The sequence below is a fragment of the Notothenia coriiceps genome, unplaced genomic scaffold, assembly GCF_000735185.1.
Source record: "Notothenia coriiceps isolate Sejong01 unplaced genomic scaffold, NC01 NC01_scaffold00032381, whole genome shotgun sequence".
NCBI lineage: Eukaryota > Metazoa > Chordata > Actinopteri > Perciformes > Nototheniidae > Notothenia > Notothenia coriiceps.
In genome coordinates, this window is record NW_011365082.1 from 47,192 (window position 1) to 59,609 (window position 12,418).

At 40.2% G+C, this 12,418-nt stretch overlaps 2 protein-coding genes across 2 annotated transcripts in view; both read right to left on the reverse strand.

Annotated features, from left to right (window-relative positions):
• Nucleotides 1–7,492, reverse strand: part of sgo2 (shugoshin 2) — an 8,670-nt gene extending 1,178 nt beyond the window's left edge. Inside the window, exons 1-7 of the mRNA XM_010788941.1 lie at nt 6,625–7,492; nt 5,488–5,623; nt 5,199–5,374; nt 4,953–5,027; nt 4,553–4,620; nt 4,274–4,425; nt 1,803–4,151 (exon numbers count right to left, since the gene is read on the reverse strand). Coding sequence (XP_010787243.1) covers nt 1,803–4,151; nt 4,274–4,425; nt 4,553–4,620; nt 4,953–5,027; nt 5,199–5,374; nt 5,488–5,578 — 2,911 coding nt within the window. The 5' untranslated portion in view covers nt 5,579–5,623; nt 6,625–7,492. The remainder of the gene's footprint in view (nt 1–1,802; nt 4,152–4,273; nt 4,426–4,552; nt 4,621–4,952; nt 5,028–5,198; nt 5,375–5,487; nt 5,624–6,624) is intronic.
• A 765-nt stretch (nt 7,493–8,257) lies between these two features.
• On the reverse strand, nt 8,258–10,469 carry LOC104960784 (solute carrier family 15 member 1-like). Its single transcript, XM_010788939.1, has 2 exons — nt 10,225–10,469; nt 8,258–9,366 (listed from the first exon to the last, which is right to left on the reverse strand). The coding sequence occupies exons 1-2, from the start codon at nt 10,444–10,446 to the stop codon at nt 9,157–9,159; spliced, it is 432 nt and encodes a 143-aa protein (XP_010787241.1). The 5' UTR covers nt 10,447–10,469; the 3' UTR covers nt 8,258–9,156.
• Nucleotides 10,470–12,418: the final 1,949 nt, after the last annotated feature.

The window sequence follows — 12,418 nt, forward strand, 5'->3', positions numbered from 1 at the left end:
TGGTGTTATTAATTTATGGAGTGAGAATTATGTTGTTATCAATGTAAATAATAAAACCTCCACGTGTAAAACGACAACGACAGGAACTAAAGAAATTACAATTTTGCCCAACAGGTGACTACCGTAACCGTTGGTTCCGGTTCTTCACAACGAAAAAGACTTACCAACCGGTTACGACGTTGACCGTTGCAATGACAGCTCGGGACCAATATCATTATCTACCTACTTGAAATAAGTGCGAGTTTACCCTTTAAGACTTACATCCGGTAATATGTATAATTTTCCACCTTATGTCATGTTTGAATTATAGTTAAAAAATTGTGCACATTAAACCAGATAAGTCGTAAAGTAAAACAATAAGATGCGTCATTAACAACAGTCACAAAAGGGGATCCTACGCTCAGTATCGTCGACACGATTCCGTGCGACCCGGGTCGTATTACACTCGCGTCTCGCACCACCTTAAAAATCACCGCACGCTTACACGCGGGGCGGTAAACAAAGTATCGACATCGTGTTCTTCGCGCAGAACTCGATCATGGTCCCGGCCAAGATTGTTAAACCGACGGTCCTTCTAAATCACGCTGGTAAATTCAGTTCTTATTACTTTTAGAGATGGTCTTTCTGTTTGATGTGACGTTTTTGTCTTTGAATAACTGTATCCATTCTACAGGTTTTACCGAAGTTTACATAAGTCATAACATACTTTGTACAAACTTAAACCCCTCACCCTGGCGGAACCTGATACACGTTGCACGTGCATTGGTGTGATTACGGAGCCAGAAAGCGATGCACGTTTACTTGCGTGGGCGGTGCGCTGTGTGTTTGTTTACAAACAATGGCGAAGCAAATTAAGTTGTTTGACTGTGCGGTAAAAAGTTCAGCCAACCCGTCAACATCTACAAACGAATGTTCAAAGTGATTCAACTGATAAAGCGCAAGATGAACCCGAACGAAAGCAAAAGAGGAAATGTGTAAAAGTCTTGGTAGGCGAAATATATATGTACATTCTGCTAAACGAAACTTTACCATAAGAAAATATTGGCATATAAATATAATCACTTCTATAAAAAGGTAACACATTTTAAATGTAGTTAGACATATTAAAAAGGTAATTTACAGCATTAATAATTAATATCTCATTCTTAACTGTGAATGGTTTTCATTTATTTAACATTAGAAATGTATTAGTCTGGCCAATCCAAGACTTCAATGCTGAAGGGCCAGTGGATCTATGGTGGGGGTCAGCACAAAGGTCAAGAGAACCCACATTTGAAAGGGAGACAACGGATGACCAAGAAACTAGTGACTTGCTCAATTCATTTGTGAGGGATCTGTGAAGAACATGACAGCAGCTGCACTACTGGTATTTTATATACCAGCAATTGAGGGTGGACACGTTTACTACCACTTAGATTTCAAATAATTGTGTTAATTACTTATTGTAAAGCATTTGAACAATCTTTTTGTGTCACATTTTCATTATTAAGTTGATGTATAACTGTATAGCATCTTAATTATTTAAAATATAAAGTGACTAAAAATGGCAACCGTATTTTCAGTTTTGGCAACCAAAAGCTGATGCCTGGTTGCCAGCCTGGCAGCCACTTTTAAAAGTTAGCGTTGAGCCCTGCTAATAACCATGTTCTCGCAATCGCTAACACTCAATACATCTTTACATCCATAACGGTGTTGATGTTGAACAGGTTGCAATTGTGCGACCAATCAATTTCATTTAACTTCTTTACTACACTAGATAAAAACAATTTGAGCACACAACAAAGAGAGAAAACAATGGTTACCTGGTGAGGGTTTAGCTGTGACGGCAGGGGACTCTTTGGCCGCTCGGACAGATGTCTTCCTCCTGGGAGTAGCCAGTAAAGAGTCGATCTTGGTGTCATCAAGGACATTTACACCCATCCATGGCGGCATCTCGTCCATCAGCAGGTTTCCCACATCCTGACGAACCGCCTCCTCCCTGGTGTCCAGATTGTTTAACACATGAGTGGTCCTCTTGTTCTTTAATGTAACAATGTCTTGAGTTTTCCGCCTGTAGACGACCAATGTCTCCATTGGCTTTCTGCCTCCTGTGGATGTCTGTGCTGCCGTGGATGTCCTTCTACACCAGTTAGGAGTCTTTGCCATCCCGGACTTTGAATCAAATAAATCGCCAAAGCTTTCATCGTCCTCATTTATGTGAGGATGCAAGTCTGCCATTTGTAAATCGTCTAGTTGTTCCTCATTTCTCTCAGGAACGCCATCGCCACGGTGAGGTGAGGCATCCATGACAGTTGCCGGTTCTTCCGTCCCACAAGGGGAGGTTTCAGTAGAAGGCATTAAGTCCTGCTCTAGGGCACTGACTTCTGGTGACGCTCCGATAGAGACGATGCATTCCCTGGCCACTGAGACCATGAATGTCCCTCTGCATTTCGCTCGCTGAGTTATTCTCTTTATTTCGCACTGCGGTTCAGAGAACTCTGATCGGGCGACTTCATCTGCACAAAACGGGAACTCCTCAGGTGGTTCTTGCTCGTTGCATGCTTCATATTTTCCATGACGTTCTACTTTTTCAACGCCACGATGATGTGAGGCATCCCCGCCGTCCCCAAGATAACACACTTCATTTTGGAAGCTAATTCTTTTGTCTTTCTTCTTTCTGTTACTTAAATTATCTACACGCTTTCCCCTTTGAACTTTCTTCTTAGTAGATTTACTCTTTCCCTCTCTCCTGGCTTTTTTAGATATCTGAACCTCTGATGCTGAAGAAGGCTCTTGGTCCAGCGCCAGTACCTCGAGGTCATCATTGCAACTGAAATCCTCTTGAAGGGCTTCTCTGTCCATAGTGGCCCGCCATGGATGCTTACAGGAGCTTGGCGTTTCCTTGATAAGGTCTCCTTCGCTGTGCTGGTTTGATTCTGAATGATTTAGACCAACGCAGGCATCCATGACTGTTGCCGGTTCTTCCGTCCCACAAGTGGAGGTTTCAGTAGAAGGCATTAAGTCCTGCTCTAGGGCACTGACTTCTGGTGACGCTCCGATAGAGAAGATGCTTTCCCTGGCCACTGAGACAACGAATGTCCCCCTGCATTTCGCTCGCTGGGTTATTCTCCTCATTTTGCACTGCGGTTCAGAGAACTCTGATCGGGTGACTTCATCTGCACAAAACGGGAACTCCTCAGGTGGTTCTTGCTCGTTGCATGCTTCATATTTTCCGTGACGTTCTTCTTCAACTTCTATGTGAGCCTGTTGCAATGTGGACTGATTGCTCTCGCTCTCACTTTCACACGGTAGCAGAGGAAAAGCCACAAATGTTTTCCTTTTGGCCGAGGAGCCGCTCCTGCTTTTAACCCTAGACCTCCTGCATGTGACTCTGGACCTTCTTTCTATTTCAGCTGTTTCCTTTACTGGTACAATTTTGCAGACTTTTGAGTTTTCAAAATCAGGATCTGTGAAATAATCATCCAGATCCAATACGCCAATTCCATTTGAATCTGTTTTTGACTCAGGGTCATGGGATTTCTGTTTGTTCTTTACCATTTTCTTATGGTTTCCAGGTCCAAACGTGTTCGGTCTGGGAATGCGCGAGGTATTGCCACTCCCACCCAGTGTTTTGGGTAACGGTAGCTCAATATTATCAGGTTCTATTACATCATGTAGTGCAGGGCCTTCTGTCTGTAACAAAGTCCCAGTGGGAGAACTCTGAACTTCACTCCGCTTCAAATCTGCTGAGATCTTCACTTTTGGATTTTCTGCCACACTTGACACAAAGGCTTGTTCCTTATCCTTCTTGGCTTTTGGCTTTTCAGAGCGGGCTTTTCTCTTAGCCTTGGTTTCCACAACGACTATCTCTGCAGAATCACTCACTGTCATTTCCATTGATGTATTCAGAAGCACAGTCTTCTCTTGTTTGGAATCTTGTTCAAGGGGAACGTCATCAGGAAGAGATGGGTTGGGTTTTTCACATGTGCTTACAGCTGAGGGGGGTTGGGTTTTTTGTAAACAGGGGATTGACTTCATATTCATTCCAGGTTGTGAGAACCTGATTGACAGCCTCTCTACTCCTTCCGTCAGGCTGCTGGACGGACGGGATTTTCCTCTCTGGGGAATCTGTAGAAGCTGGCTTGAATGCCTTTTCTCTGTATCTCTTATATCTATGGAAAAGAAGTTATGAAAAATGTATAAATTACTTATTTCCAGGGAATTTTCATCAGTATATTAGGGCATTAAATGGTGATTTGAAATCAGAAACAACACAAAATCTTAAACTCCGTACCATTGAAAGTATCTGTGGACTTTATTGGTCTGTTCAGGATATTAGCGACGTTTGAAATGGGTTTCTTTTCGGGTAAATCTGCTGGTTCTTTTTGGAAGGGACACAACATAGGCTGTGCCATTTCTGGGTGAGATGGCTGCTCATCTGTTGGACTAAAAATTGGGGTTAGGGGGGTGGAGAGCGAGATAAAGAGAAAGAAATAGCAGATGTCATTCAAAGCCAACTTAAAAATACATTTATTTCAAAGTATTTACTAATCTGAATACTGCATTTGATCACCTTTCCACAAAAAGATTCTCGTTGTTGATGCCACAAGATAAGGTCTTGTTGTCCTCAGGAACTTTATCCTAAAATACAGTAACAATCAAAGACTTTGAGTGGTAAAGTTTGACATTTACAGGGATTATCAAGTCTAAAGTTCAATCTTATCATTGTAAGAATTATGTTAGATAGCAGTTTGACTTTAAAAATCCATGCCAAAATATAACCAATGAAAATAAGCAAAAGGAAAATCAAGCGCCATGTCTGTGCCTAACTAAAAAGATATCCAGTTGGTTTAAAACAACACACTGCAAAAAAACTTGTGTTGTGCCTGCCATAGTTATAGGAGATAAATATTGTACTCATCACTGGCAGACAACACAGATGTTTTATTAAACTTATTCAGAGGAATCCTTACGCCATCAGAGAACAGCTCATCCACCATGTCCAAGTGCTCCAGAGTGTTGCTACGGAGGGTGTCCAAGATGAGGAGCTGGGAGACAAAAACCAAGATGAATCGCAGTCCATATAATCAATCGTCATATCAAACAGAACACTTAGGAGATAGTCGGTGCATTATTATGACTAATTGTATGGTAAGAAGTTATTGCCACCTGCCCAAAAGGCCTTGATTTTGATATTTATTTAAGGCAATTAAACCAACCAGTTTCCTTTGCTTGTATTTCTTGGTGGCCAGCTCGAAGCAGAGTGCCTCCACCTGTTTCTGATAGTGCATAACGTACATCTCCAGCTCCCGGCTCCTCTCCTTCTGGACCTCCAAAGCAACAGCTAAGGCCTTGTTGTTGGTCTTCAAAGAGATCTTGAAGAAGGAGGAGGAGTCTGGGGACGAAGCATCAACATATTAATTCTAAATATTTACTTCCTTCGAAAAAAATGATATAAAACTTGTAGTACACAAATGTTAATGTGTATAAAATGAAAGACAGACTCACTGAGGATCTTGTGTTTGATCTTTGATGCCGTAACAGTAGCTGAAGTCAGCTTGGACGGCTTTAAAGAGGCCATTGTCCTCATAGGCAACATCACTAGCTATATCAAATGTACAGATGTCCGAGTGAAATAAATAACCTGAAAGACAAAAAAAATGTTAGCTTATGTTCATGATGGTTCAGCACACAGTAGCATGTAATGTTAATAATGTTGGTTTGATGGTGGATTTTTGTATGATTAAGTAGGGGAGAGTTGCAACACTTTTTGCATTTCTCTTAGTTACTCAGAGACTATTTGGTAGACCAACTTATGCTAATTACCAATAGCATTTAAAGATAAATATATTATGATATATTGTCAATTTGTTGCGGCTGAGCCAACCTGGGGACATTTGCATGAGGGACGATTGCAACATATTTAAAATACTCTATATTTCACTATTTAATTTTCACTTTTTGTCTCAAAAAAAGTGAAAAGAAATTGTACCTGTTTTACAATAATATTAGCTTTATTTATTTATACAATAGCATTATTTATTGTACAAACCTTCAACTATTTTATAACTGATTTTCTGACTGTGACCTTGGGTTTTGGGTGAACTACCCTGATTATTTACCTCACTATCACTTCTGCATCTTCAAAAAAGCAATACCAATTTGTGTTTGGTTTGAATACCCTTTAAATCTCTGCAAAATAACTTGTGTTTCTGTTTTTTTTGTATGTATGGTCTATCTAGCCTTGACATAACACCATGTTCTAGCTACACACATTTTAACACATGCTTTTCATTTCACTGAAAAGTCAACACATTAAGTATTTAAACAAAGTGAGTTTGGATCAATTCATTCAAACAGTCAGGAGGACAGTATCACACATTACACTTCACGTATAACATACTTGTATACCTCCAAAACTACATTATTCAATAAATGCAGCAGCACATGTAAAAGGTGTCTGCTGTTTTCTTGGTGCAGATCTAAGTTTTCTTACTGAGCTCCTAAAGTATGAGTGTCATCACAACCGTCTCCTCCTGTCTTCCCTAAGCCATTAGCTATTTGAATGTGATTTGAATGATATTTATGCTATGCTAACCCAGCTAAGTAGCTATTAGCTAAGTAGAAAATGCGGAAAAAACTTACCGTTATCAAACGTAAACCAGCCGTAGACTTCGCCTCCAACACATGTTTGTGATTAGATATCGAAAATGTATCAATATTTGATCACACTACGAAATTAGATCATTCAAATGAACGGTGAAAAACACAGCTGATTTCAAACCATAGACTGTTTATATAAACTTTCAAACCCAAACATAAAACCGCCCAGTAGATCAGCGCATGCGCTGTGAGTCATGTGATAGAAGATGGGAGCCAATCAGAATCGTTGTAAGTTTTTTCCCCTGATCTTGTCTTTTCAGGCACTTTGATGATGAGTTGCTTTAACAACATTTTACACTCTAATGCTGCGTTCACACCGGACGCGATGCGAATATTGCGACCCTAATATTGCGACCCTAATATTGCGAATATTGCGACCCTACTGATTTAAATAAGGTTTATAAAATTGTTCTTGCTGGATAGTTTTTTAGCTAAAAATAAACGATAGCCTACACTGATATACAGACGGCCCCACTGTAAATCAACGGGAAAAGTCTTTTTTGGGCCAAAATGACGTCACGGACGCTGTACCTACTCGGTTGTTATTCCTCCTTCCTACAGAACAGATAATGAAAGGATAAGATACCATTTGTCAGTATAGTGCTATACATAAAAACTTATTTCTTGTTCATTGTCTGATACTTTACAACCACGAATAAAAATAATAATAAAAAAAAGACAAGTAATAATGATATAAAATATATGATAGTCAGAAAGTCTGACACTGGGCTATTTCAAATCAAGCCAATAAACTAATTTGTTCAGACCGGCTTTACTTACTTGTATTGCTCCTTTGACTGCAATTTTCCTCTCTGGTTTCCTACGCAACACATTTTAGTTTTGTAATGCCACTAATATTTTATTTATTCGTGTTTTGAAAGGTGCCCTACATTTTTTTGTTATTATTTGTATTATATGTGCCTATTTCATGATAAGGCTGTTTTTTCTTCTTCTATGGAAGCCTCACTGGAGTTGCAGGGTGGAAAGCTGTGAAAAAACGGAAAGATCTGTGGCTGGCTGCAAAATGTCATCCTCCAAGCTTCCGGTAGCTAATGCTCTGGTGTGAGAGAAAAAAAGGTGAGCGAAGAGGGAGGAAGGGGAGAGTGATTCTCCTCTCATCTGTCAAGGTCCTTGAGATTAACCTCCGGATGTGAAATGTCATAGACAAACTGATCGTGATGTGAAGAGGGACGCCAGATCACTTCCTGGTGTTGTCGTCCTGCACAAACTAATCCTGTTTTAGCATTTGCATTGGTTCTCCTAAAGCAAGAGCAATGGCCACTTGAATCAATTTAGTATGCTAATAAAACCACATCATTCGATTGAATATTACCAAGATATGAACATCTGTTTTCTGCATAATGTTTGCCTGTCACTTTCTAATGAAAATTGACATTGAACAGCGACAGAAGGATGATCGTAATGGTTTTATGATTGATGAAAGCTGTGTAAGGATGTTTTGAATACACACACAGGTCTCACATCTCAGAGAGAAAGGATGCATATGTACGAGAGTGATAATGCATTGTGTTTGCAATATTCAGTGAAACACAAATAATATGAGCAGGTTATTTCTTGCAGTACAAAATTGTATTCAAATGTACAATGCACATTTTAATCTTTAACATTTCAAAAGGCAAAGAAAGCTTGAGCATCACATTATATTTACAGATTTGTATAGGGAGCAGCATAATTAACAATTCCCAGAGTAAAACAAAAACTATATCACATGTTTTTTTGTCTTTCTAAGGACAATACTGTTGGTTTTGCATGTTTTTTTAATGATAAATATAGTAATGTGTTAGTGCAAGTAGCTAGGAACTTCCTTAATGTGTTAAAAAGATGCTGTCACATCTCATATTTGGCACTGATGAGCTTTGTTTCAGAAAATCTAATCAGTGATAGAGGCAAAAGGAAAATGTATGATGATTTTTGACGCATTAAAGTTAAACATAATCATGATTTAAGATTGTTTCTGACTTTTATGGCAGCAAGAGACACATCAACACTAAGGTTACTGACTGCATTTGAAATGAAAGGCCTCTAAACATGCAAAACCACCAGGTGCAATGGTCCTTTAAATATCATTGCTACAAACACACAATGTAAACTGAACCTCTGTTAAAGGACATTATTATTATTGAGCTTCATGGAGCGATACACAACAAATATAAACATAATATTTGACATTCATTTATAATAACACTATTGATCACGGTGCGGGAAATCACACAGGACTTCTCCTTAAAAACACTATTTCATGAAAATACTTTCCTGTTAAACATTTTTAAGTGACTGGATGTTAAAAAAAAATATTTGACACAATATTTTATATGTTGTGACAAACAAATACATTACTTCTAAACACAAGAAATGTCCACTGATCACATCTTCATTACCACACAAAAAAGTAACTTAAAATAAAAAAATATAACAGATAAAAACGTTCACATAAATCATCCATCGTTTTGAAATCAGCTACAGATAAAAGTTGGAGTTTGTAAAGCAGCACCGTTACAATCTGGTGCTCTTTCCTCTTTTGTTCAGCTTTACGTCATTAGACTTCTTCTTCACGTGGTCCTCGTCATCGTCCTCCCTCCCTGAGTCCTCCATGCGAGTCTTGTCCAGCTGGTCGGGGTCGACGTAGGTGTAGAAGTTCGCCATGATGGAGAAGATGATGCAGACGCCCAGCAGCAGCCCGGCAAACAGCAGGAACTCTTTCCACTGAGAGAAAAATAAGGGTTAGTGTGTGACCTGAGAGAGAGAGCAAAACATAATGCCTGTAATGCGCTTTAAATGTGTGTTTTATATAAGATAAAATAAGAAAAAGGTGTATAATATTATGAGAAATATGGGGATTATAAATATGAGTCATAACCTCTTGCTTGGTCATCAGAATCTCACAGCATTAACAAATAACTTTTAGGAACATTTAATTTAAAAAAGGGATACACTACAGGTAATCAGGGAAGATATTTGAATGTATATATATATATATATCACAATGAAACGTACTAAGTTGATCACTTATATTAAGGCAAAGATTATTTGTATTAAAATGTTCTGTAATGTATTTCTTACGGCTTGTTTGCATACATCATTATCTTATAGATAAAACCAGGTTCAACACATTCTTGTTCAGTCAAAAAATCAAACGTTTTTAAAGAGGGAAGTGCGGATAACTCTGTATCACTCCATAACTCAAATATACTGTTGACAGTATCAAAAAAAAGGAAACAGAAAAATGGCCTTTAGAGATATTTATTGTAAAAGTTATTTTTGGAAAACACTACAACTCTTCCAGATGGTAATTTTCCCAAATATTATGCTTACATTTACAAATGAGGCAGAATCTAATGCTGCTTCTGGTGACTTTAGGAGAAATCCTCAAACACAAATATACACATGTAATAAAGTAACAACTAAATGTGTATTTTCTTTGTGTGAAAGTGTGAAAAAAGACATGTCATGGAAGCAAAATGGCCCAAACCCCAAAACTGACATATTCTTTCACATGTAACTAGTAAATTATGGTATACATTTTTAAAGTAACCCTGCCCACAATTTCCTATATCATCCTACCTGCTCCAGTCCCGCTCCCTCGGCCACGATCAGCACGATCACGTTTCCGAACGCCACGGTGAGCAGCCAGCCAGCCTGCAGCACAGACTTCATGTTGGCCGGAGCCTGAGAGTAGGAGAACTCCAGGCCAGTGATGGAGAACATGACCTCTCCTATGGTGAGGAGGACGTACTGAGGGATCTGCCAGGCGATGTGCACGCTGTTGGCTTTCACATCCTCCATCCTGTGAGCCACAATTTGACCTGATGCCTGACAAAACACACAAAGAGAGGGTTCCTTAAAGGTCACCTATTATGCATGTATTTTATACATCAACATGTGTCCCCTCTTCTTCATGTCTCTTCTACATCAACATGTGTCCCCTCTTCTTCATGTCTCTTCTACATCAACATGTGTCCCCTCTTCTTCATGTCTCTTCTGAGAATCAGCACTTTGGAAACAGGGCTGAAACAGAGGGGATTATGGGATGCTGCAATGATCTGNNNTTCTACATCAACATGTGTCCCCTCTTCTTCATGTCTCTTCTACATCAACATGTGTCCCCTCTTCTTCATGTCTCTTCTACATCAACATGTGTCCCCTCTTTTTCATGTCTCTTCTACATCAACATAAAACCTGTCTGAAAATGAGCTGGTCAGATTTTTGCCACTTTATGATGTCATAACGATGTTTTGTCTTGTTTAACCCCTTAAGGCCCGGACACACCAATCTGACGACAAAGAACTGACACAGATCGACCCCGACTGTCACGTCGCCTCGCGTCTCCTGCGTTTTGGCCATGTGTCACACTGGAACACACCGCAAAGACTTCAGCCGACGTCCAAGCAGCACATACGAACTGCGCATGCGTGAGTGGCAATAACTCTCCTTACTAGCAGGCGGCGGTAGTGTGTATTCGTCATTCAAAAGAGGCAACAACCGGAAGACAGACTGCGTGATAACCGAGAGAAGAAGAACAGACTCGGATATAAACAAACAACAAATGGCGTGTGCGTTCCATTTTCACTCTCCTCCATCGAAAACATGTTTCGTGCGGTACTTGTGCTACCAGCCCTTGGATTGTTGCTTGTGGAAGACATTATCAAGAAGCGGAGAAAGCGAATGATTAGGAGAAACCGCACTAAATGGGTGAAAGCATGGATACTACAGCGAGAAGCTCATGGGGCTTTCCCTGAACCTGTGTCGGGAGCTGGAGGTCAATGAAATCCCAGATTTCAGAAATTTTGCTCGGCTTTTTCCAGTTCAGTTCCACATGTGGAAGGAACTCATCACTCCAATCATCCAGAGGGAAAACACAAATTACCGGGATTGCATCTCCGTGAGGGAACGTCTGAGGGAACGTCTGAGGGTTACGCTGCGATTTTTGGCAACAGGTATATGCAAGCTAAGGGTGTTGCTATATTTAAAATTGCAGCACTTTGTATATTATTGTATATTATGCTTCAGCAGTGGTAGACAAAGTACTTATACATTTTACTTCAGTAAAAGTAGTAATACCGCAGTTTAGAAATACTCTGTTAGAAGTAAAAGTCATGCATTAAAAGATGTATACTAGTGTAAGTACAAAACCAAATGTACTGCTTGGTAGCTTCATAGCAACTAAAGTAATCAACTATCTTGTAAACTATAACCTGTAGTTTTGTAGCTAATGAGTGTTTTGTTCAGCTGCTCGTGTAGATAACTCAGTTATGTGTTTGTAAATATCTGCAGGGGAAAGCTTCAGGAGCTTTCGGCCCAAAAGGCGTCGGGTCGGCTGAAAAGACCTGACGGTGCGGGACACACCAACCCGATTAGGGCGTGTCGACGGTCATAGTCGGCCTGACGCCCACCAACGCCGATAATCGGGCTGGTGTGTCCGTACCTTTAGCCAATCGCCAACCAAGGTAACCCCCCCCCCCACCTTATCACCTGATTCTCTTCTTAGAGCACCATTAGGCACATTCACACCGCGGTACTTTTCCCACAAAGGTTCATGAGAACTCTTTAGTTCTCATTAACTAAGTACAGATCGCATTCACACCGGAATAAGTTCCTGGGGAAGGATTAGGCAAATGAAGCCGCTGAAGTCACTTCTTCTTCTTCTGCTTTGGGTTTACTGGCAGGCCGCAAACAACTTCACGGCGTATACTGCCACCCGAAGTCCCCGGCTGGAAGTCCCCAGAATTGGGGACTGGCTTCAGTAGAAGCTGCTGGG